Genomic DNA, 26,756 nt, shown 5'->3' with positions numbered 1-26,756 from the left:
TTCGACCGCGCATGCGTGGCCGAAACTCCACCCCCTCCTCCCCGGACATTACAATGGCGCAGCGGATGCGTTGAAAAACTGTATCCGCTGCCCCCGTTGTTCATTTTTTTCACAACGTGCGTCGGTACGTCGGGCCGACGCATGGCGACGGCCCCTTACCGATGCTAGTGCGAAAGTAGTCTAAGTGCCCTGAAGGCCAATTCTGGTGGGTTGTTCTTGGTTCCATCCATCTTTCATTGAATAATGGGTTTTATCTAGAGCTAGTAAATGTGGATGAAGTTAGGAGCAGTACCAGCTAAGATTCTTAGTCCGATTTACTGCTGTGCAGAAGAATCAGCCAGTGCATGAGGAGGTATTTATATAGAAACTTTAGAAAAAAATGCGTTTTAGAGATGATGTCCTTATTATTTGGCAGGCGAGTAGAACTGAATTGGATGGCTTCTTGACATACCTCAACGCTAATGATTGGAATATTAAGTTTACTTTTAAAGTGGAAGAGAACAAAATAGATTTCTTGGATTTACAATTGTCTTTTGATCAACCGGGTAATAGCCACAGTACCATTTATCGTAAAGAAACGAGTACGAACTCTCTGTTACATGCAAGATCTGCACATCCGAGACACACCATCAAGGCAATCCCTAAGGGACAATTTATTGGAGCCAGGAGGATTTGTGACTCTGAGGAGAAATTTGAGAATCAGGCTCGGGATTTGAAGCATCGATTCTTTCCTCGTGGCCATACGTCGGATGATGTGGAAATAGGGTACCAACAAGCCAAGGACAGGAGTCGTGGCAGCCTTCTTCATAATCAGGTATGGGGAAAAGAGGAGCCACAACTGCGGATGATTACTAACTATCACAGCAGATGGAGAGATATGGGTGACATTATGAATCGTCACTGGCCTATATTGATAGAGGATCCGGAATTGGCTAAATTGATTGAAGGAACACCAAGGATCGTTGTAAGGAGGAGTAAGACCATAGGTGAGATGATTACACACAGTCATTATATTCCTCCCAGGTCGCAATTCATTTTTAATTCCAAGGGACCGGTTTGGGGTTCACGACCATGTGGTGGGTGTAGTGCATGTAGGTACATGGTTAAGACTGACGTGTTTGTGAACTCTTCAAATTCTCATACGTTCAGGATAGTACACCCTATTAACTGTAAAACCACTTCAGTGGTGTATCACATCACTTGCCCATGTGGGCTTATTTATATAGGCCTCACATCAAGGCAGCTGCGTGTACGGGTCTTGGAGCATGTAAGGGATATACGAGTAGCTAGAGTGATTGGATTTGAGGACTTAGGGTACCGTCACACAGTGGCATTTTGATCGCTACGACGGCACGATTTGTGAAGTTCCAGCGATAGCGTTACGATCTCGCTGTGTCTGACACGCTACTGCGATCAGGGACCCCGCTGAGAATCGTACGTCGTAGCAGATCGTTTGAAGCTTTCTTTCGTCGCTGGATCTCCCGCTGACATCGCTGAATCGGCATGTGTGACGCCGATTCATATAGTTATATAGTTACATAGTTAGTAAGGCCGAAAAAAAGACATTTGTCCATCCAGTTCAGCCTATATTCCATCATAATAAATCTACAGAACCTAATAATTGTATGATACAATATTGTTCTGCTCCAGGAAGACATCCAGGCCTCTCTTGAACCCCTCGACTGAGTTTGCCATCACCACCTCCTCAGGCAAGCAATTCCAGATTCTCACTGCCCTAACAGTAAAGAATCCTCTTCTATGTTGGTGGAAAAACCTTCTCTCCTCCAGACGCAAAGAATGCCCCCTTGTGCCCGTCACCTTCCTTGGTATAAACAGATCCTCAGCGAGATATTTGTATTGTCCCCTTATATACTTATACATGGTTATTAGATCGCCCCTCAGTCGTCTTTTTTCTAGACTAAATAATCCTAATTTCGCTAATCTATCTGGGTATTGTAGTTCTCCCATCCCCTTTATTAATTTTGTTGCCCTCCTTTGTACTCTCTCTAGTTCCATTATATCCTTCCTGAGCACCGGTGCCCAAAACTCCATGTGCGGTCTAACTAGGGATTTGGACAGAGGCAGTATAATGCTCTCATCATGTGTATCCAGGCCTCTTTTAATGCACCCCATGATCCTGTTTGCCTTGGCAGCTGCTGCCTGGCACTGGCTGCTCCAGGTAAGTTTATCATTAACTAGGATCCCCAAGTCCTTCTCCCTGTCAGATTTACCCAGTGGTTTCCCGTTCAGTGTGTAATGGTGATATTGATTCCTGCTTCCCATGTGTATAACCTTACATTTATCATTGTTAAACCTCATCTGCCACCTTTCAGCCCAAGTTTCCAACTTATCCAGATCCATCTGTAGCAGAATACTATCTTCTCTTGTATTAACTGCTTTACATAGTTTTGTATCATCTGCAAATATCGATATTTTACTGTGTAAACCTTCTACCAGATCATTAATGAATATGTTGAAGAGAACAGGTCCCAATACCGACCCCTGCGGTACCCCACTGGTCACAGTGACCCAGTTAGAGACTATACCATTTATAACCACCCTCTGCTTTCTATCACTAAGCCAGTTACTAACCCATTTACACACATTTTCCCCCAGACCAAGCATTCTCATTTTGTGTACCAACCTCTTGTGTGGCACGGTATCAAACGCTTTGGAAAAATCGAGATATACCACGTCCAATGACTCACCGTGGTCCAGCCTATAGCTTACCTCTTCATAAAAACTGATTAGATTGGTTTGACAGGAGCGGAGGCGCTCCCTCTGCGTCCCAGAGCTTCCAGCAAGCAAGACAACAAATTAAATAGCAAGCTGGACAGAAAAATAGCAAACCCAAGAAATACAAGCTGGAACTTAGCTTCTGATGGGAAGACAGGTCACAAAAACGATCCAGGAGTGAACTAGACCAATACTGGAACATTGACAGTGTGTTGTGAATTCTGTGGCTGAATTCACTCCTGTGGTCACAAGTGGTACTGCAGCTTCTGAGCTTCCTCCCTCAGGTGTTCTGGTGAGCTCGTTAACTGCTTCATTACTTAACTCCGCCTGATGCTGCTATCCTTGCTCCTTGTCAATGTTTCAGTGTTGGATCTGAGCTTCTCCTGATTGTTCCTGTGACCTGCTGCTCTGTATAGCTAAGTGCTTTTTGCTTTTTTGTTGCTTTTTTTCTGTCCAGCTTGTCTTTTGTTTTGCTGGAAGCTCTGAGACGCAAAGGGTGTACCGCCGTGCCGTTAGTTCGGCACGGTGGGTTTTTTTTGCCCCCTTTGCGTGGTTTTGCTTTAGGGTTTTTTGTAGACTGCAAAGTTCGCTTTACTGTCCTCGCTCTGTCCTAGAATATCGGGCCCCACTTTGCTGAATCTATTTCATCCCTACGTTTTGTCTTTTCATCTTACTCACAGTCATTATATGTGGGGGGCTGCCTTTTCCTTTGGGGAATTTCTCTGGGGCAAGTCAGGCCTATTTTTCTATCTTCAGGCTAGCTAGTTTCTTAGGCTGTGCCGAGTTGCCTAGGTAGTTGTTAGGCGCAATCCACAGCCGCTTTTAGTTGTGTTTAGGATAGGATCAGGTGTGCAGTCTACCGAGTTTCCACGTCTCAGAGCTCGTTCTTGTATTTTTGGGTATTTGTCAGATCACTGTGTGCGCTCTGATCGCTAAGCACACTGTGTTTCTGGATTGCCTTCATAACACCTGTCATTAGCAAACATAACACAGGTGGCATGGAGCAAAGATCTAAGTGGAGTTAAATAGAGCAGCAGCTAACGAATTAACCTCGTCACCTGTGAAACTCAGAAACACCCACCAGAGGAAGTCCATGGACAGAACCAGCTGAAGTACCATTCATGACCACAGGAGGGAGCCCGACAACAGAATTCACAACACATGGTCTCTTCGGCCAAAATGGAGCAATCAGAATCACTCTTGCTTGCTCCATCCTGATCTTCCTTACCACTACCGGAATTAACGCTATTGGTGGAAACACGTAAGCGAGGCTGAATTGCCATGGTATTCGGAGGGCATCTACTGCAACCGGGTTCCCCTTCTGGTCTAACGAGCAGAACCTCTCCACCTTCCTGTTGTGAAGTGTGGCAAACAAGTCTATTACCGGCTCGCCCCAGGCCTGCACTATTTGATGGAACACCCTGGGATTCAGCGACCATTCTCCCTGCCTTAGCTTTTTGCGACTTAAGTAGTCCGCCTTCGTGTTTTTGACCCCCTTTATGTGCAAAGCTGTAAGGGACAGAAGGTGAGATTCTGCTAACTGAAGAAGCACCGATGTTTCCCTCATGAGTGAAAGGGACCTTGTTCCCCCCTGATGATTGATATAGGCTACTACCGCGTAATTGTCGGACATCACTCTGGTATGACGACCCCGAAGGATCGGAAGGAAATGTCTTACTGCCCTTTCTACAGCCCATAACTCTTTTATATTGGATGTGTGATGTTTTTCTGTATGGGACCAAGATCCCTGTATGGAAAGGGTCCCTACATGTGCACCCCATCCTGTACCACTCGCGTCCGTTGTGATTACGTCTTCTATCGGAGTTAGCCACTGAACCCCTGAGCTCAAGTGATCCCTTACTGACCACCAGACTAGGGAATCTCTGAGGCGTATCGAGAAGTGAATTTTTCCCTCCAAACGCCCTTCTAACAACCTTTGTGTTGACAGGACCTCCCACTGTAATTGCCTCAGGTGAAACTGTGCCCATTTTACAGCGGGAATACAGGATGTTAGTGACCCTAGCAGGGACATCGCCTTTCTTAGTGTCATTACAGGCTGATATATCGCCAATTCCACAAGACTTTGTATTTTGGATATTTTGTTCTCCGGCAGGAGACAGAGTTGACGCGTGGAGTCCAGAACCAACCCCAGGAAGGACTGAACTTTCTCTGGTGTTAACCTCGACTTGGCGACATTTAATAATAATAATAATAATCTTTATTTATGTAGCGCCAACATATTCCGCAGCGCTTTACAGTTTAACAGTTTCAAACACAACAGTCATAGGTAACAATGTTAACAATACAGTAATAAAGCAAAATAAGACAAAATAAGACGACCCTGCTCGTGAGAGCTTACAATCTACAAATCTACATTTATTTCCCAACCTAACACTGCTAGGGTCGTAGTCACTTCTTCTATTTGTGCAAGACAGTGATCCACTGATCTGCCTATTACAAGGAAGTCGTCTAGGTACGGAACGATGACTATGTCCCGGGAACGGAGGAAGGACATGACCTCTGACATTAGTTTTGTAAATATCCTTGGCGCTATCGATAGACCAAATTGAAGGGCAGCGTACTGGTAGTGTTTGATTTGCCCTTGGACAAACACTGCTACCCTCAGAAATTTTTGATAGTCCCGATGAATTGGGACATGGTAGTAAGCGTCTTTTAAGTCTATAGCTGCCATGAAGCAGTCCGGGAAAAGCATCTTTATCGCTGAGCTTACCGACTCCATTTTGAAGGAGTAATTTATTACTGATCGATTAAGTTTTCTTAAATTGACAATAGTCCTTAGTGAGCCATCTGGTTTTCGTATCAAAAAGAGAGGGGAATAAAACCCTTCTCCCTTTTCTTCCCTTTGAACCTCTACTAGGACCTTTTTTAGAACTAGCCCCAATACCTCTGTTTCCAGAGCTAGCTGTTCCTCTGGAAGTTTTCTGCTTGGTGTCAACACAAAAGTCTGTCGAGGTGGATGAATAAATTTTATTTTTAGTCCTTCGCTGACAACATTTAACGCCCAATGACTGGGGGAAATACTTAACCAGGCGTGAAGAAAGAAAGAGATCCTTCCCCCTACTTCTGGCTTGGCGTCATTGGGAGGGCTTTTTTGTGGATGTGGAGGGGCCCTTAAACATGTACCCAGATCCTTTTCTATCTCTATAGTCCCAGTTCCTTCTATCTCCCGGAGGGCGACCTCTATTGAATCTTCCTCTCCGAAAATAAGGCCTTCTGATATCCACTGGAAAGCGAGGAAAACCTTTTTTCTTGTCGCCTGCTTTTTCTAAAATGTCCTCCAGCTTTTGACCAAAGAGGAATTTACCGTCACACGGAATGGAACAGAGTCTATTTTTTGAGGGTAAGTCCCCTGGGCACCCCTTTAACCACAAGGCACGTCTTGCCGCGTTAGACAATCCCGCTGCCCTAGCTGCTAGCCTTACAGAGTCTGCTGAGGAATCTGCTATAAAGGCTGCCGCCCCTTGTGCCATTGCCATATTGGCTAGGACCTCTTCCCTCGGCACTTTAGATTTCAGCTGATCCTCTATTTGTTGCAGCCAGACAATAAGGGAGCGGGCAACACATGTTCCAGCTATTGCTGGTTTTAGACCTCCTGCGGCTGCTTCCCAGGTATGTTTTAAAAAAGCATCCGCTTTTTTATCTAAAGGGTCTCTTAGGACGCCTGGATCATCCAAGGGTAGGGATGACCTTTTAGAAGACCTAGCCACCGCACCATCGATTTTAGGGGCTTTATCCCATATTTCTGAATCCTTTTCCTCAAAAGGATATCGTCTCTTAGAAGCTGAGGGAAGACTACCAGACTTCTCAGGCTTCTTCCACTCTTTTTCTATAAGGGTCTTAACTTTAGTATTTACTGGGAAGGTACGCTTCCTCTTCTCCTCCAAACCGCCAAACATAACGTCCTCTACCGATCTGGACTCTTTCTCATCCTTAAGGCCCATTGTAGCCCTTACTGATTTTACCAGTTTATCTGTATTCTCAGTTAGGAAGCATGGTCGGCCCCCAACATAACTATCTGAAGAGGAGCCAGAGAACACAGAAGAGGATGAACATGGAGATAGAGGTCCCTCTTGATATTCCTCGTCAAACTGAGGGGTACCAGAATCCGAAATAGTCTTTAGGATCTTGCTACTTATCTTTTTAAGAACTGATTTTAAAGACCCTTTAACCTCTGCCCTAATCATGGCCCTGAGGCTAGCGGCAAAGTCAGGGGATTCAGCCTGAATAGTATTTTGAATGCAGTCCGCACAGAGGCTTTTCTGCCATTGGACTGCTAGCGGGGCTTTGCAGAGGGCACATTCTTTGTTCTTGGACTTGGCACTAGCCTTCTTCGGCGCCTGACAAGCAAGCAGAGAAATGTAGCCCATTACCACCAATGTGACATTCACGAAGATCACTCACCACCCGCTGACACTCAAGGGTACCGGATTTTGATGCTGATCTGGAGTATGGATAACGTCCCTCCTAGAAGCTGAGGAGTCCTGCGACTTTCGATCCGGACGACTGCCGCTTCTCCTCCTAGTATGCTGGTGAGCAGACATGGCACCTGGTAAGATCTCTTGCTGCTGCTGTGCTGATGACTGATGTGAGCGCTGCTCCATACAATCCTCCATAGCGTAGCTCTGTAGATTGAGCGCTTTTCCTGTGGACTCACCCCCTTTTCAAGGGTGATCCACACTGCTCACCGCCTCATCCGGTAAAAACATTGCTCCTCCCCCACCTCTGCGCCCACCAGGAGACCGCCAGAAGGTCCCTGAGAATCGGCAGCGTTGTGTATGGGCGCCGCCATCTTGGATCCGGCGCGCAGCAGTGACGTCACGCGGGCACGCCCATTCCCAGCGTGCCCTGCGCGCAACTCCTGCCGCGCACCCGGAAGCTAGGCCAGGGCCGAAGGCAGCAGCAGAGGGGGCAGAGAGCGGCGTGGCAGCCGCAGAAGAGCCACAGGACTCCGGACTGCGCTGCCTAACGCCCGCACGTGCGCAAAGGCCCCAGGACCTGCGAACGGCGCTTCCACAACCTGAAGGCCGGCATACAGGCATCTTGCCTGTTCTTCCAGTGCCGGGACAGGAGTGGGTGAGTCTTCAAAACCGCCGTGATTTCAGCACTAGGGTTCCCATCAGGACAGGAAACCCAACTGAAGCGAGGGAGAGGTACCGCCCTTTTATTTCAGTAGGTTTCCTGTCCTGACTGGGCGGATCCCCTCTCTCATGTGTGCTGTCATGGGAGATGGGAAAAAATGAACATTTAACTTTTTAGTCACAAAAATGATGTTTTAGCAACAAATTTTTTATTTTCCCAAGGGTAAAAAGAGAAACTGGACACCAAAAGTTATTGTACAATTTGTCCTGAGTACACCGATACCCCATATGTGGGGGGAACCACTGTTTGGGCGCACGACAGGGCTCGGAATTATTTTAGCCTCAATTTTTTCATTTTCAAATGGGTAATAGGATAAAACGGATCCTAAAATGTGTTGGGCAATTTCTCCTGAGTACATTGATACCTCAAATGTGGTCACAAACCACTGTTTGTGCACACAGCAAGGCTCGGAAGGGAAGGAGCGCAATTTGACTTTTGAATGAAAAATTAGCTCCAATCATTAGCGGACACAATGTCGCGTTTGGAGAGCCCCTGTGTGCCTAAACATTGGAGCTCCCCCACATGTGACCCCATTTTGGAAACTAGACCTCCCAAGGAAGCAATCTAGATGTGCGGTGACCACTTTAAACCCTCAAGTGCTTCACAGAAGTTTATAACGCAGAGCCGTGAAAATAAAAAATCATTTTTCTTTCCTCAAAAATTATTTTTTAGCCCACAATTTTTTATTTTCACAAGAGTAACAGTAGAAATTGGACACGAAAAGTTGTTGTCCAGTTTGTACTGAGTACGCTGATACCCCATATGTGGGGGGTGAACCACTGTTTGGGCACACGTCGGGGCTCGGAAGGGAAGTAGTGACTTTTGAAATGCAGACTTTGATGGAATGGTCTGCGGGCGTCACGTTGCGTTTGCAGAGCCCCTGATGTGACTAAACAGTAGAAACCCCCCCACAAATGACCCTACTTTGGAAACTAGACCCCCCAAGGAACTTATCTAGATATGTGGTGAGCACTTTGAACCCCCAAGTCCTTCACAGAAGTTTACAACGCAGAGCCGTGAAAATAAAAAATCATGTTTCTTTCCTCAAAAATGATGATTTAGCAAGCAATTTTTTATTTTCACAAGGGTAACAGGAGAAATTGGACCCCAACAGTTGTTGTCGAGTTTGTCCTGAGTACACCGATACCCCATATGTGGGGGTAATGTTGTGAATTCCGCTCTTGGGCTCCCTCCGGTGGTTGTAAGTGGCACTTTTGTGAGTTCTGCTCTTGGGCTCCCTCTTGTGGTTTCTAGTGGTATGGCTGCTCCTTGGAGTTAGCGGTCTTCAGCTGCTTCCACTGATCGTGTTTTCTGCTCGGCTATTTATGCCTGGCTCTGTCCTTCTGCCAGTGCCACTTGTAAATGGTTCCTGGTTGGATTCACATCTCTTTGGAGTTCCCTGTTATCCTGACCAGTTCAGCAAAGCTAAGTTTTTGCTTGCTCTTTTCTGTTCAGTTTGTGGACTTTTCAGTTCTGTGCTTCTATGTTTGTCCAGCGTTATCAGTATGAATTAATTCTGTCTTGCTGGAAGCTCTGGGAAGCAGATTTACCCTCCAAACCTTTAGTCAGGTGTGGAGATTTTTAGTAAACTCTGCGTGGATTTTTGTAGTGTTTTATACTGACCGCACAGTATTCCATCCTGTCCTATCTATCAAGTTAGACTGGCCTCCTGTGCTCATCCTGGTTTCATTCTGTGTATGTCTTTTCCCTCTCCACTCACAGTCATTATTTGTGGGGGGCTAATCTATCCTTTGGGGATTTTCTCTGAGGCAAGATAGTTTTCCTGCTTCTATCTTTAGGGGTAGTTAGCTCTTAGGCGGTGACGAGGTGCCTAGGGAGAGTTAGGAGCACCCCACGGCTACTTCTAGTGTTATGTTGAGCTTAGGGACTGCGGTCAGTACAGTTACCACTTCCTTCAGAGCTCGTTCCATGTTGCTCCTAAACCACCGCATCATAACAGGGTAAACCACTGTTTGGGCACACGTCGGGGCTCGGGAGGGAAGTAGTGACTTTTGAAATGCAGACTTGATGTAATGGTCTGCGGGAGTAACGTTGCGTTTGCTGAGCCCCTGATGTGCCTAAACAGTAGAAACCCCCCACAAGTGACCACATTTTGGAAACTAGACCCCCAAGGAACTTATCTAGATATGTGGTGAGCACTTTGAACCCCCAAGTGCTTCACAGAAGTTTACAACGCAGAGCCTGAAAATAAAAAATAATTTTTCTTTCCTCAAAAATTATGTTTTAGCAAGCAATTTTTTATTTTCACAAGGGTAACAGAAGTTGGACCCCAATAATTGTTGCCCAGTTTGTCCTGAGTATGCTGGTACCCCATATGTGGGGGTAAACCACTGTTTGGGCGCACGTCGGGGCTCGGAAGGGAGGGAGCACCATTTGACTTTTTGAATGCAAGATTGATTGGAATCAATGGTGGCGCCATGTTGCGTTTGGAGACCCCTGATGTGCCGTAACAGTGGAAACCCCTCAATTCTAACTCCAACACTAACCCCAACACACCCCTAACCCTAATCCCAACTGTAGCCATAACCCTAATCACAACCCTAACCCCAAACACACCCCTAACCACAACCCTAACCCCAACACACCCCTAACCCTAATCCCAACCCTAACCCTAATCCCAACCCTAACCCCAACACACCCCTAACCATAGCCTAATCTTAACCCTAATTCCAACCCTAACCCTAAGGCTATGTGCCCACGTTGCGGATTCGTGAGAGATTTTTCCGCACCATTTTTTAAAAATCCGCAGGTAAAAGGCACTGCATTTTACCTGCGGATTTACCGCAGATTTCCAGTGTTTTTTGTGTGGATTTCACCTGTGGATTCCTATTGAGGAACGAGTGTAAAATGCTGCGGAATCCGCACAAAGAATTGAAATGCTGCGGAAAATACAACACCGCGTTTCCGTGCGGTATTTTCCGCACCATGGGCACAGCAGATTTGGTTTTCCATAGGTTTACATGGTACTGTAAACCTGATGGAAAAGTGCTACGAATCCGCAGCGGCCAATCCGCTGCGGATCCGCAGCCAAATCTACTGCAGATCCGCAGCCAAATCCGCACCGTGTGCACATAGCCTAATCCTAACCCTAACCCTAATTCTAGCCATAACCCTAACCCTAAGGCCAGGTTCACACTGCACTAGCAGCAGCCCGTTCAGCACATACGCTAACGGGCTGCTGCTAGCGCAAGTGCCGATGTTTGCATCGCGCTAGCGCAGATAGAGCATCTGCTAGCTCTATCAGTGACGGACCCGGAAACGCTGCAGCCCGCGTCTCCGGGTCCGTCACTCAATGACGGCACATCCCTAGCGCCCGCCCATTGTGGGCGTGTGCTAGTGATGTGTCCGACATTGCTGTCAATGGCAGCCGTAACAGACTACGTTGCACCGCGTTTATGCCGCGGTGTAACGTAGTCCGTCTAATGGACTGCTTAGACGCAGTGTGAACCAACCCTAACCCTAACCCTAGTGGGGCAAATAGAAAAAAAAAATTTCTTTATTTTATTTTTGTCCCTATCTATGGGGATGATAAAGGGGGGGGGAGGGTTATTTATTATTTTTTTTATTTTGATCACTGAGATATAATCTATCTCAGTGATCAAAATTCACTCTGGCAGATTCGGCAGGCGCACTGCACATGCGCCCGCCATTTTGGAAGATGGCGGCGCCCAGGAAAGAAGACGGACGGACCCCGGGAGGCTCGGTAAGTATAAGGGGGGGGGGGAGATCAGGGCACGGGGGCGTCGGAGCACGGGGGGGTGGATCGGAGCATGGGGGGGTGGATTGGAGCACGGGGTGGGGGAATCGCTGTGCGGGGGGGGTGGATCGGAGCACGGGGGGGGGATCGCTGTGCAGGGGAGCGGATCGGAGTGCAGGGGGGTTTGATTGGAGCACGGGGGGTGTGATTGGAGCACGGGGGGAGCGGACAGGAGGACGGGGGAGCGGAGCACAGGACGGAGGGGAGCGGAGCACAGATCGGAGGGCTGGGGGGGCGATCGGTGCACATAAGTGTTTCCAGCCATGTCCGATGATATTGCAGCATCGGCCATGGCTGGATTGCAATATTTCACCAGTTTTTTAGGTGAAATATTACAAATCGCTCTGATTGGCAGTTTCACTTTCAACAGCCAATCAGAGCGATCGTAGCCACGGGGGGGTGAAGCCACCCCCCCTGGGCTAAACTACCACTCCCCCTGTCCCTGCAGATCGGGTGAAATGGGAGTTAACCCTTTCACCCGATCTGCAGGGACGCGATCATTCTGTGACACAGCATATGCGTCACAGGTCGGATTGGCACCGACTTTCATGACGCATACGCTGTGTCACAGGTCGGGAAGGGGTTAAAAGAAGTTGTCCACTTGCAGATAGATATGAACCTTGGAGTCTCTCTTTAAATACTTTGCGTTTCCAAATGTGCTTGTGAGCGGCGCTATCGTTGTCTGCTCATCCCCATGACGTGACCCCCCAGCTGCAGCTGCCAGTGATGTCACATCAACTTTCGGAACTAGAAGCCAACCCGGCATCACTGAGGCAGGTCCCAGTCTCCCCGAATGACTGGGCTGTGTGCAGAGCTTCACCGCACATCATAGCCCAGCATCGCGCGGGCTCTCCAGCACTGCTTTCATTAACAGAGCCCAAGAAAAAAGCAAAAAGAAACTTTGTAAGAGATAAATCCACTTATCACGCTCCAAAACTGCTTAAAGGGGGTTGTCACGTCTAAAACGATGCATTCACCGGGAGAATTCATACGTCTGCATTCACACAGTGACTGCAAACTTTTCATTAAAAAAAAAAAAAAAAAAAATCAGTCTTTGAGAGATCACATTATATATTTGATCTATAAACCTACAGGGAGAAGCTCAAGAAAAACCTAAACCAAAACCACAAAAAAAAAAAAAAAAAAAAACTGCCGAGACTCCCAGCTCAGAGTAAAAACTTGCCAAATTGCAGAATACAAATGACAGATAGTTTTACTCCTTATGTACACATACACAAGGACTTCCAGAAATCCTGGAACATTACCTGAAAGTGTAATTACACTTAAAAGGAACGTGCGAGGAGGATTGTGCAAAGTGACCTACAGACAGTTATGTAGAATAAATTACTTGGCACTCAAGAGAAATTCTTTGCAAGGTAAAACGTGAATAGTTCATTTATTAGGTGCATCCAGTTCCATATAAATTGAACGTTTTCGGTCTAATCAAAAGACCTTCATCAGAAAAGGTTATAAAGTACTGTAATACATGTGTGGAAAAACACAAAGGAAAACATTTTTTAGAAAATGATGCACAGAGAAATATATAGTAAAAAACCGATATGGTACACATTGCTCAATGGAGAAATGATAACTAAACAGACATCACATGTTACACGAAGAGCAGACAACAGCGGCGGTCTAAATGGATCCGACCTGGTGCTCCGTGAGTGGTGAGCTTCGTGGTGGAGATGCTAGAGGCTGTAAATGTGTAGGAAGGATAATGCAAGAGAAAAGAGGGCAAGGAGACACATCACGTCCAACTGAAAAACCGAGCGAGTGGATAGCGAATAGGCCATCCCTAAAGGATACAGGAAGTGCGGTAACCTCTATGACTAGTGGTTGACGGACTAAGGTGCACAGTGAGATGCCTGAAATATAAAACATGAACATGTAAATAATACATAATTGTCATTGTGCAGGAATAGTGCAACATGTATGGGCACACAACCCCGTAGGGAGAAGAGAGCATAAGAATGAGTAGAGGGCAAGAGAACGGACCCTGCAGTGTGACCACCTACAACCTGCAAGAATGAATAGAGAAATAGCCCAGAGTAGTAAAAGCATATACTAGAAAATTATATTATAGCTACCTGGATGATTAGGGCAATCTGATAGGGCCCATAAGGTGCCAGCAACAGAGCAGGCCTAGGGGAGGGAGGGCGCCTAGGAGGAACAAGGAGAGATAGAGGAACACCTAGCCAAAAGTTGTCTATACCAAGGTAAACCCCTATAGAGTACTAGTCACCATCCCCTTTGTCTCTACCTTTCATCCCTTTTCGAGCCTGGTACAATCTACCATTAGGAGACATTGGAATATCTTATCCAAAAGTTACCCGACAGTTCCAGAATTTAAAGCTCCATTCCTACCATGTTTTAAGCGTGCTAGAAACCTTAAGGACAGGCTGGTCAAGGCAGATATTGGCTCAGGTTCAGTGGTCCCAAAACAAACTTTTCTTCACACCCAGAAACGTGGTACTTTCCCCTGCCTCAATTGTCTACAGTGTAGTAATGTACAAAAGGGCTCCTCTGTGTTTCACCCACAAACTGGTAAGGCCATTCCCATAAAAGGTTTCTATACCTGCGAGTCCACATTCGTGGTATATCTCATCAAATGCCCATGCGGCCTAGCCTATGTAGGCGAGACCACGCAAGCAGTAAGGGAAAGAGTGGCCCAACACAAATCCACCATCCGATGCAACAAGACACATCTTCCCCTCCCACACCATTTTGCCATAAAAAAATCACGGTATTGCCCAACTCCGGTTTCAGGTTTTAGAACAGGTGGATATCCCTAGAAGAGGACAAAACCGTACCAGAATGCTTCAAAGAAGGGAAGCTTATTGGATTTATACGCTCCAGACCTTAGAACCAAAGGGATTAAATAGAGATTACGATATTTCAGCTTTTTTGTAATTCCTGGTTTTGTAGTCTATGTAAAGTGAGCACAACCAGGGAATGTGTTGATCGCATTTGTTTATGTCATGTTTTTAATTTTCTGTTTTACCTCTTTTCACAGAACCGCTAGTCACGTCCTGCGCACCGAGCACTGGCCCCACCCCATATGGTACAGTATCCACACTCAATGCCATTCTAGATATAGAGCATTAGTCTGGTCTCTATATCACCTGCGTGTGACCACCTTTGAGGTCTGTTCTAGACCTTCCCTCCTTTCTCTGTATTAGGTCATTTACCTCTTTATTTTGCATATACCCTGTTTGAGTTCTCCTCGTCCAGCCTCCCTTGCCCTCTCTAATTTCCCTGCGTTTGTTCTCCCTTGTAGTTTCGCCCTTCCCCCCTCTCTCCCCTCGCTGTATAGGGCCGCCTCTGGCTTTCTTTTTTAGCCTCCGGCACTCATTCTCTTGGCGCAAGCGCCCTTCAGCTCCCTTCCGTCCTTGTCTCTCTGCGCACGCGCCGCCGACCCGGTCACGTGTCTGCTATGACGCTACGGGTCAGGTGATTGCCTGGCGGCGCGCACATAAGCCCGGAAGTGCCGCCGCCAGACACCAGCCCTGGGAGTCTCACAGCCTTCGCTACACGGCGCCGGGGTCCTCCGGCTTTACAGGTACTCTCTGCCCCATTATACAGTGACGCTCGCCCTCTCTCGGCACTCCGCCTCGGCCTAAAGACTTAGTCACTCATTATATTTTCTTTTCAACAGCGCGTCTGCTCCTGCGATTTGCTCGCCCCCCACAGCGCTCGCCTTATATACCCTCTGCCTTACAGGTAATGGTGACTAGTACTCTATAGGGGTTTACCTTGGTATAGACAACTTTTGGCTAGGTGTTCCTCTATCTCTCCTTGTTCCTCCTAGGCGCCCTCCCTCCCCTAGGCCTGCTCTGTTGCTGGCACCTTATGGGCCCTATCAGATTGCCCTAATCATCCAGGTAGCTATAATATAATTTTCTAGTATATGCTTTTACTACTCTGGGCTATTTCTCTATTCATTCTTGCAGGTTGTAGGTGGTCACACTGCAGGGTCCGTTCTCTTGCCCTCTACTCATTCTTATGCTCTCTTCTCCCTACGGGGTTGTGTGCCCATACATGTTGCACTATTCCTGCACAATGACAATTATGTATTATTAACATGTTCATGTTTTATATTTCAGGCATCTCACTGTGCACCTTAGTCCGTCAACCACTAGTCATAGAGGTTACCGCACTTCCTGTATCCTTTAGGGATGGCCTATTCGCTATCCACTCGCTCGGTTTTTCAGTTGGACGTGATGTGTCTCCTTGCCCTCTTTTCTCTTGCATTATCCTTCCTACACATTTACAGCCTTTAGCATCTCCACCACGAAGCTCACCACTCACGGAGCACCAGGTCGGATCCATTTAGACCGCCGCTGTTGTCTGCTCTTCGTGTAACATGTGATGTCTGTTTAGTTATCATTTCTCCATTGAGCAATGTGTACCATATCTGTTTTTTACTATATATTTCTCTGTGCATCATTTTCTAAAAAATGTTTTCCTTTGTGTTTTTCCACACATGTATTACAGTACTTTATAACCTTTTCTGATGAAGGTCTTTTGATTAGACCGAAAACGTTCAATTTATATGGAACTGGATGCACCTAATAAATGAACTATTCACGTTTTACCTTGCAAAGAATTTCTCTTGAGTGCCAAGTAATTTATTCTACATGACTGACGGGTTGGATACCTAACTTGTGCACCTCCTACAAACCTTGAGTGCCGTGGTTTCTATCATTACGTGACCTACAGACAGTGTCAGGTTGGGATAGAGATTATAGGATAAAGATTGCTCTATTCTGAAAAGAAAATAAAACCCTTCTGCAGGCAGACGCCAGCCTGTGTAGTTGCAGCTATTGGTGATCCAATGGCTGCTACTGAGCAGGCGTCGGCAGTGCCACCTTTGTAGAGAACAAACAAAAAAATTCTCTCCTCCAAAGGAAAAAAAAAAAGATTAAGAAACCACCACAAGACAGATTTCATCAGCCAAGGTATTTTTAATCAGTGTAAAGGAGCCGACCTGACACTGTAGGTTACTGTGCACAATCCTGCTGACAAGGAAAACAGTCATGTCACAAACCGCTATAAACTTTTACATATGGTGTTAATCTGCAGGTTAATAGCATTCTAACGCTGTGCAGCCCCAGCACTGAAAGACTGGATACTGGGAGGAAAAACTTAATTCCTCTCGGCAGCCTCAAGCTTTCAGTCATAGTGGTGCTGCCGGCACAGCTACAGTCACCGCTCAGTACACAGTGAGCGACCGCTGTAACTGAGCTGCCAGCACTGACTTGCAGTGGATCTGTGCAGAGTCAGCCATCAGTCAGTGGCGAGGAATGGTTAGAGCCGCTGCTCACTATGTTCTGACTAAAGACTGCAGCAGAGCTGGCCACGCCTGTATGACTGACAGCTGGAGTAATAAAGTTCATGTCCTCATGGTAGCCAGTCTTTCAGTGCGGCATTACAATGCTATTAACTTGCAGATAAGCACCATAGAATTACGGTAGGTTATTAGCGTTTGGGAACATGGCAGGTTCCCTTTAACAGGGAATAGGTCATCAGGTTTTTGCCACCTAAAATGACATAAGCATGACATGGGGACAGAGACCCCAATTCCAGTGACATGTTACTTGCTAGGCTGCTTGCTGTACTTTTCATAATCTCCTGCTGGTAAAACAGGGAAAACTAGTAAACCTCATGCCAAGTAGTCCTCCATATTCATAAGCTGTGTATAACCCCGCCCCACCACGGACTGGCAGCTTTCTGTACACTGTGCATAGGCAGAAATCTGCCAATAATGTGTGGCTGGGGTTATAATGAACTCATAACTGGTACATCAGTAGCAGATAAAACTACAGCAAGAAATCCAGTAAATGACTCCGCTGGAACAAGGGTCTCTGTTAGTGATAAGTGTACTAGGAAATAGCGTTCTCAAAGTATCGTGGGTGCTTGAGTAATATGTTCCAAGTCCCCGCAGCTCCACGATTTGCGGCTGTTAGCCAATCCCCGTATGTGCTGTGGCTGTTCAATTATTGTCTAATAATGCAGCCACGGAGCCTCAAATATGCTGCTCTCAGATGGGGGTAGCAAAATCCTGGCAAGACTCCCTTTAAATATATATGGCAATTTACCATTAACCCCTTCATGACCAGGGGATTTTTCGTTTTTCCGTGTTCGTTTTTCGCTCCCCTCCTTCCCAGAGCCATAACTTTTTTATTTTTCCGTCAATTTGGCCATGTGAGGGCTTATTTTTTGCGGGACGAGTTGTACTTTTGAACATCATTGGTTTTAGCATGTCGTGTACTAGAAAACGGGAACAAAATTCCAAGTGCGGTGAAATTGCAAAAAAAGTGCAATCCCACACTTGTTTTTTGTTTGGCTTTTTTGCTAGGTTCACTAAATGCTAAAACTGACCTGCCATTATGATTCTCCAGGTCATTACGAGTTCATAGACACCAAACATGACTAGGTTATTTTTTATCTAAGTGGTGAAAAAAAATTCCAAACTTTGCTAAAAAAAAAAAAAAAAAAAAAAAAAATTGCGCCATTTTCCGATACTCGTAGCGTCTCCATTTTTCGTGATCTGGGGTCGGTTGAGGGCTTATTTTTTGCGTGCCGAGATGACGTTTTTAATGATAGCATTTCGGTGCAGATACGTTCTTTTGATCGCCCGTTATTGCATTTTAATGCAATGTCGCGGCGACCAAAAAAACGTAATTCTGGCGTTTCGAATTTTTTTCCCGCTACGCTGTTTAGCGATCAGGTTAATACTTTTTTTTAATTGATAGATCGGGCGATTCTGAGCGCGGCGATACCAAATATGCGTAGATTTGATATTTTTTTTATTGATTTATTTCGATTGGGGTGAAAGGGGGGTGATTTAAACTTTTATGTTTTTTTTATTTTTTTCACATTTTTTTAAACTTTTTTTTTTTTACTTTTGCCATGCTTCAATAGCCTCCATGAGAGGCTAGCAGGCATAGCACGATCGGCTCTGCTACATAGCAGCGATCTGCTGATCGCTGCTATGTAGCAGAATTGCACGTGTGCTGTGAGCGCCGACCACAGGGTGGCGCTCACAGCGACGGGCAATCAGTAACCATAGAGGTCTCAAGGACCTCTATGTTTACCATTCACAAGCATCGCCGACCCCCGATCATGTGACGGGGTCGGCGATGACGTCATTTCTGGCCGCCCGGCCGGAAGCGGTAGTTAAATGCCGCTGTCTGCGTTTGACAGCGGCATTTAACTAGTTAATAGGTGCGGGCAGATCGCGATTCTACTGTTCAAAACAGCTGACATGTCCCGGCTTTGGTGCGGGCTCACCGCGGAGCCCTGCATCAAAGCAGGGGAGCCGGCATCGGACGGTATAGTACGTCCGATGCCGGTAAGGGGTTAAAGTAACAAGCACATTTACTTTGGAAAAGCAAACTTGAGGGAAAAGAACAAAAGTCCCAGGCTGTGGAATCTGAATGCCAAATTTGACTACCATTTTTTTCCCCACATACCCTTATCTATATGTTCAAAATTACTAAACTTTCCAAAATTCCCCAGTAGGTAGCGCTAAACGGGTTGCACTAACGCAATATGAACCTAGCCTAAGAAGCAAGCTTTTATATAGCGTTTTGAAGTAGCATTCATTCTTATCTTATTTTACTTACCACTAAGGGGACTTGGAGTAATGATGACAACTCATCCTGGTCTTCTATTGATGTTTTGGGATGAACCAAACCCCCCTGATTACTAAAGGCACAGTAACTGCCAACAAGAACTTGCTCAGCAACTGTCTGCCTGAAAACCTCTACTTTCAGAACGTCTGCTAGTATCTCCTCTGTCTCCTGAAACACAAAAAGAAAATAAAGAGCAGGGATTATAGAAAGTACATTATTCTATGTTATCCTTGTGTCTTGTCTTACATTTTACAGAAGGGAAGAAGAATTTGATGGGTCAATGATGAACCATTTGTAACAAAACATTAGGTTAGGGCCAAACAGCGTGATCGGCCACAGTAGGCGACAACTTTCCCACTGCAATGACCAAATTACATACTAATTTGTAGAAAAATTGTGCAGCAATTGACCCACCATGGTTGGCCAGCGCTTTGGCCACCCTATCCATCAGGTCAGTTGTTTTTTTTTTGTCACCAATTTTGTCACCAATAGCAGGCAGTATATGATCACTTCTATGAAACGTGCCTCACTGGTAAGGCCAACCTTACAGTTTGGGGAGCACCACTGTTATCGCTGGCCACAATGAGTGGAGGCGACAGCAACAGTAAAACAGACCGGAATAAGTCCAGAATAGGTGTGTGTGTGGAAATACGAAACTGGAGGAGACTTGAAAAGGCAAGTATAGGGTTCTTTTGTTGGTTTAACAACCCCGGTGGCTTGTCCTTGTTCTTTGCCTGGCAGGGAGACACGTTAGCCACTGGTGCTGGGCAGGGAGAAGATTGCACGGACATGCCTTGGGTCTAGACAGCGTAGACACAGTGCCTGTCCGGCTTATCAAAGGCAACATGCCTAAAGACCAAGAGAATTTAAAGAAATGTTTACAGTAGATATTAAAAAACAAACAGCACATACCCGGTCAAGATCGGGGTGTACAAGGGCTACGTAGTCATTACAAGCCATCACATTCCCCAAAGCGGAAAGTCTCTCCTCAACCCTCTGGATTCGTACAGAGTCCGGTAAGCTGTTTCTGATGTGCTGGAGTTCTTGATCTGTTGTGTTGTTTGGGACTAGAAGGCCATTTCGGTTTCCTACATAAAATGTGAACACAAATTCAAAGCTAAAAAAGAAAAGAAATAACCTATAGACTATTTAATGTTTAGGTCATATCTTTATGCTCCTTACAAGCAGCTCAAAGAAATTTCAGACAAATATGGTGTTACAGTGAGGGTTTTTATCAGAATTTGCCTTCCATTTTCCATAAATACTTTGTTAAAGGGGTCGAGAAGAAAAGTCTGCAGTCACTTTATGCCGAATCATTAAAGTGTGCAATGTGCACATTGTCATGATTACCCTGTACTCCCCATGCGAGTGCATGGTTACGTGACTGCATGTATATGATATGTACTCGCAGCCACATAGCAATTAGATTTTTCTGCACTTCTCTCAATAGGACACAGAAAGAAAGGGATAAGAGTCTAGTCAGCATGATGTGCCCGCAAACACACAGATCGCATACATGCAGTCACTCGACCACCCACTTACATGAGGAAATACAGAGAAATCATGACAGTGTCTGCATCGCACACTGTCACAATTCAGCAGTCTGTTGTCACACGGTTAAGGTACCGTCACACTGAACGATATCGCTAGCGATCCGTGACGTTGCAGCGTCCTGGCTAGCGATATCGTTCAGTTTGACAGGCAGCAGCGATCTGGATCCTGCTGTGCCATCGTTGGTCGGTGCAGAAAGTCCAGAACTTTATTTCGTCGCTGGACTCCCTGCAGACATCGCTGAATCGGCGTGTGTGACGCCGATTCAGCGATGTCTTCACTGGTAACCAGGGTAAACATCGGGTTACTAAGCGCAGGGCCACGCTTAGTAACCCGATGTTTACCCTGGTTACCAGCGTAAAAGTAAAAAAAAAACAAACACTACATACTTACCTTCCGCCGTCTGTCCCCCAGCGCTGTGCTTCTCTGCACTGTGAGCGCCGGCCGGAAAGCAGAGCACAGCGATGACATCACCACTGTGCTTTCCGGCTGGCGATCACAGTCAGTGCAGGAAAGCACAGCGCCGGGGGACAGACAGCAGAAGGTAAGTATGTAGTGTTTTTTTTTTTTACTTTTACGCTGGTAACCAGGGTAAACATCGGGTTACTAAGCGCGGCCCTGCGCTTAGTAACCCGATGTTTACCCTGGTTACCAGGGGACCGGCATCGTTGGTCGCTGGAGAGCTGTCTGTGTGACAGCTCTCCAGCGACCAAACAGAGATGCTGCAGCGATCAGGATTGTTGTCTGGATCGCTGCAGCGTCGCTAAATGTGACGGTACCTTTACTGCAGACCTTTCTTTTTAACTTGGAAAACCTCTTTAAACAGATGTAGTCTTTTCTGGAACTAATACGGTTTGCATATCCTTTGGATAAGGCTTCTATATCAGATCATTCGGGGGTCATCAATGTTACACACCTAGAAACCCCCTTTAGGATTTATACAGGCTGCAGCCAAACAGCAGTGTGACCTGTTGGCATTTAGTCGGCACATACAGATCAATTGCGTGGTGGATTATCTGAACATCTGCAAGTGTCATAGGCTTGATTGATGTCTGATGCCTATCCACCTGGACAATGTAAAGCATTTTGGGGGCAGTGTGAACTGTAGTCTGCAACATTACAAGAGGGATCACAAAACAAACATTTTAAAACTAACATCTCTTTATAGAAACTGCTGTATGCCATGTCATGGTTGTGATCTGTACACACCTACACACATCCTTCCAATAATTCTGCATCCAGCTATTGACGCATGCACCACTGGTATGGTCTCGGAGAGCTCTCCTTCAAATACACTGCAAGAAAAATTAAAGCAGGATTGTTTGTGCAGTATAGAACATTAACATGAATTAAATCTAAATCCTGGTAATATGTATTCTTCTCAGTTATGTATTTTTCAAAAACTTTCCTGTCCTACGGAGAAGCCTGCATGTGGCCCCCAGACATAGGTATAAGCGAAACGCGCATCAGAGTACTGGGCAGTGTTGGTTCTTCTGTGCATGATTGCACATGGTGGGTGTAGGGGTGTGACTGATATCTTCACTATGCGGACGGTAATGCAGGGGGTCTGCTGACTACCTAGGTGAAAACTAAGTGATTTATTTATGTAGCATTGGCTGTTCATATAGGTTTACAAGGACTCTATGTTATAGCCATACCCATGTTATTAATTCTAGTTTGATTGACCATTTATGGTCAATCACGCGGTTTTTAATCTTGCCACACTGCATATTTTTAGGGCTTTATTTATGGTTTTTATCTTCTGCAATTGTGTTTTTAGTGTATGTTCATAAAGTATAATAAATTTTGTCATAAAGACTAATATAATTTATATTATATTTGGTGGTAATTATAGGACCAAATGCTGTTTCTGGGCCCCTATGATAATTGAACTGAATTATTTTGATTATAGGCTTAGTTTTCCAGTTTTGGCTAGTATCAAAAAGAAAGTACGGTAGCTTTATTTGAAGCATGACACCAAAAAGTCCAAAAAACCCATGCTTAAAAAAAAAAAACGCACACAAACGCAATGAAAAGAAATAATCAAGTAACCCAATTTAAACATTAGGTGCAGAGATTCTACATCATCAAAAAGCTCATTGGGGGGGGGAGGGGGAACGTAGCCTGAAGGGGTTGTCCAGTACATTTATACTAATGACCTGTTCCAATGATAAACATTATTAGTTGGGGCCCAGCACCCTACCGATCAGCTGTAATCACCTGCAGTGGCCGAATGCAGTGCACGGCGCACACCACCAATGCTCCATACGCAGTTTAGTAGCCATTGCCTAATCTCACAGATTAGCTCCTGATGAAAAGAATAAGCTGATATATGCATAGCCCTGTAGGAGCCACTAAACAGTATGTAAAAATGCGATTCAGCTCCTATGCAATGTTTTTGTCAGACTGCCGGACATTATAGCTGCTAATCAGTGTGGGTGTCGAGAGCCCACCAGCTGTCTGATATTGCTAAACTATTACAATCATAGGTCAATAGTATAAAGGTACTGAACCTCCCCTTGACAAAGTGACAAGGTAAGAACCAGCCACTAGGAGAATGGTCCCCACTAGTGATGAGCAATCCCTGCACGTGTCGCGGCTGCCGAACTGTAATGTAATAATTACCATTTATCTATTACAAGTTCTGTGGCGGTGTCCGCCCCACACTGCCTGTATGTACAAGATGCAGTCACCAGTGACGTGTTCTCCTAAGGTTCTGCTCAAACATGTCAGAGCCTTTCCCAATATATACCTCAGACTGCAGTTTCTACCATATATTATGGGCCACTATACGGCAACGTATCATGTTAAAGGGAACCTGTCACCAGAAAAATGCTATTAACCTGCAGATATGGGGTTAATCTGCAGGTTAATGGCATTACTAACCTACCCGGTGCCCAAACTTACCCGAACAATGCATAGAGAAAATTAACTTTATTGCCCCCAGCAGCGTTCCAGGTTCCGTCACCGCTCCAAGTATACAGAGCGGCAGATGTAACCACGCACCGGGACCTAAGTGACACTGACTCCACATTGGCGCCGGCAACATGGTTACAGATGCCGCTCTGTATATTCAGCGCAGTGACTGAACCCGGAGAATGGCGCTGGGGTGGTTTTTTTCTTTTTTTACACAAACGTTGAATTTTTCTTCATTACATAAATAAGAAAGAACATATACATGTTTGGTATTTGCGAACTTGTAATGGCCTGGAGAATCATAATGGCAGGTCAGGTTTAGCATTTAGTACAACTAAACGGTTGGTGAAACGGTAGACAACTCTGCATTGCCCAGAAAGCACAGAGAAGCGCAGGGAGAGGAGACATGGGGTGTCCGGGAAACTTCCCAACTCTTTCAGGAGGTATCACTGTTTACCAAGCATATCTTCCATATATTGTGAGGCAGTAAGTACGGCCAATGGAGATCTCTGCATGTGTGAGGTCATGTCTTGTGGATAGGGCCCACACCGGGGAAACCGGGACCTGCTGTGTCCGCTGCATAGAGCCCAGCTGCCAGCTACGTTCTACAGACAGCACCAACCTACATGCAGCTACCTGGTCAGGCACTGATCACAGCCAGCCTCTCAGGCTGTGTGCACACGTTCAGGATTTTTCACGATAAAGCCGCAAAAAAAAAAAGAGCATACATTAAGCATCCTATTATTAGAATGCAATTCGCATTTTTTTGTGCTCATGTTGCTTTTTTTTCCGCAGCGGAATCGCATTCTGGAAAAAAACGCAGCATGTTCATTCTTTGTGGGGAATCATGGGGATTCCGCACACATAGGAATGCATTGATCCGCTTACTTTCCGCATGTGGCTATGCCCACTATGTGGGAAGTAAGCGGATCATGTGCGGTTGGTACCCAGGGTGGAGGAGAGGAGACTCCTTCAGGCCTGGGAACCATATAATTGTTTAAAAAAAAAAAAAAAGAATTGAAATAAAAAAAAATCATGATATTCTCACCTTCCAGCGCCCCCGCTCCTCGCGATGCTTCCGTTCCCAGTGATGCTTTGTGGCAATGACCTGTGATGGCGTGCGGTCTCGCGTCATGCTACGTCATATGGGGTCATTGCCGCTAGGCATTACTGGAAGCGCAAGCATCGTGAGGAGCTGGAAGGTGAGAATATCATGATTTTTTTAATTATTTTTAACATTACAGTATATCTTTTTACTATTGACACTGCAGAGGCAGCATCAATAGTAAATAGTTGGTCACACTTGTCAAACACTGTGTTTGACAATTGTGACCAACCTGTCAAGTTTTCCAAGCGATGCTACAGATCGCGGGGAAAACGCTAGCATTCTGTAAGCTAATAACGCTTGTAAAACGCTAGTGTTTAGCGGGAAAACGCATGCCAATTCCGCATGTGATGTACCCACGGCAGGAGATGCGGAATTGGCGCGGAGATTCTGCAATGTGTGCACTTACAAGAACGTAATAGCAACCGTCTATCAATTAACAATATTCAATATAGAACCAAATGTGTGCACTTAGCCTTAATTATCTCGGGACGGACTAAACTGCATATTGGGATGATGGGATGAGGGGATGATGGGCTGCAATACTAGACTCCACCACTAGATGGCAGCACATTTTACAAATGCAGCCCAGGAAATTACTTCTTGTAATATAGCAAGAAGGGAATATGAGTATAACTATTGTTCTGTATGGGGATTATGGGTGAAATATCACAAATACACATGCCCAGGAACATACTTCATCTACTTCTGATAGGAATATGAGTATAACTATTGTTCTGTATGGGGATTATGGGTGAAATATCACAAATACACATGTCCAGTAACATACTTCATCTACTTCTGATAGGAATATGGGTATAATTATTGTTCTGTATGGGGATTATGGGTGAAATACCACAAATACACATGTCCAGTAACATACTTCATCTACTTCTGATAGGAATATGGGTATATCTATTGTTCTGTATGGGGATTATGGGTGAAATATCACAAATACACATGTCCAGTAACATACTTCATCTACTTCTGATAGGAATATGGGTATATCTATTGTTCTGTATGGGGATTATGGGTGAAATATCACAAATACACATGCCCAGGAACATATTTCATCTACTTCTGATAGGAATATGGGTATAATTATTGTTCTGTATGGGGATTATGGGTGAAATATCACAAATACACATGCTCAGGAACATACTTCATCTACTTCTGCTAGGAATATGGGTATAATTATTGTTCTGTATGGGGATTATGGGTGAAATATCACAAATACACATGCCCAGGAACATATTTCATCTACTTCTGATAGGAATATGGGTATAATTATTATTCTGTATGGGGATTATGGGTAAAATATCACAAATACACATGCCCAGGAACATATTTCATCTACTTCTGATAGGAATATGGGTATAATTATTGTTCTGTATGGGGATTATGGATGAAATATCACAAATACACATGCCCAGGAACATACTTCATCTACTTCTGATAGGAATATGGGTATAATTATTGTTCTGTATGGGGATTATGGGTGAAATATCACAAATACACATGCCCAGGAACATATTTCATCTACTTCTGATAGGAATATGGGTATAATTATTGTTCTGTATGGGGATTATGGGTGAAATATCACAAATACACATGCCCAGGAACATATTTCATCTACTTCTGATAGGAATATGGGTATAATTATTGTTCTGTATGGGGATTATGGGTGAAATATCACAAATACACATGCCCAGGAACATACTTCATCTACTTCTGATAGGAATATGGGTATAATTATTGTTCTGTATGGGGATTATGGGTGAAATATCACAAATACACATGCCCAGGAACATATTTCATCTACTTCTGATAGGAATATTGGTATAACTATTGTTCTGTATGGGGATTATGG

At 45.3% G+C, this 26,756-nt stretch overlaps 2 protein-coding genes across 2 annotated transcripts; one reads left to right on the top strand and one right to left on the bottom strand.

The window, feature by feature from the left end:
• Positions 1 to 379: 379 nt before the first annotated feature.
• On the top strand, positions 380 to 16,271 carry LOC138666722 (uncharacterized). The gene is made up of 4 exons (XM_069754909.1): positions 380 to 986; positions 14,691 to 14,738; positions 15,781 to 15,839; positions 15,951 to 16,271. Exons 1-4 carry the CDS (start codon positions 380 to 382, stop codon positions 16,008 to 16,010), a joined length of 774 nt encoding a protein of 257 aa, XP_069611010.1. The 3' UTR covers positions 16,011 to 16,271.
• A 3,001-nt stretch (positions 16,272 to 19,272) lies between these two features.
• LOC138664803 (eukaryotic translation initiation factor 6-like) lies at positions 19,273 to 22,217 on the bottom strand. The gene is made up of 3 exons (XM_069751776.1): positions 22,075 to 22,217; positions 20,227 to 20,402; positions 19,273 to 19,482 (listed from the first exon to the last, which is right to left on the bottom strand). Exons 1-3 carry the CDS (start codon positions 22,082 to 22,084, stop codon positions 19,288 to 19,290), a joined length of 381 nt encoding a protein of 126 aa, XP_069607877.1. The 5' UTR covers positions 22,085 to 22,217; the 3' UTR covers positions 19,273 to 19,287.
• Between the last annotated feature and the right edge of the window lie 4,539 nt (positions 22,218 to 26,756).

The sequence above is a fragment of the Ranitomeya imitator genome, chromosome 2 (assembly GCF_032444005.1).
Source record: "Ranitomeya imitator isolate aRanImi1 chromosome 2, aRanImi1.pri, whole genome shotgun sequence".
NCBI lineage: Eukaryota > Metazoa > Chordata > Amphibia > Anura > Dendrobatidae > Ranitomeya > Ranitomeya imitator.
The sequence above is the reverse complement of the archived record's forward strand: the minus strand, read 5'-3'. Positions and strand labels throughout refer to the sequence as shown.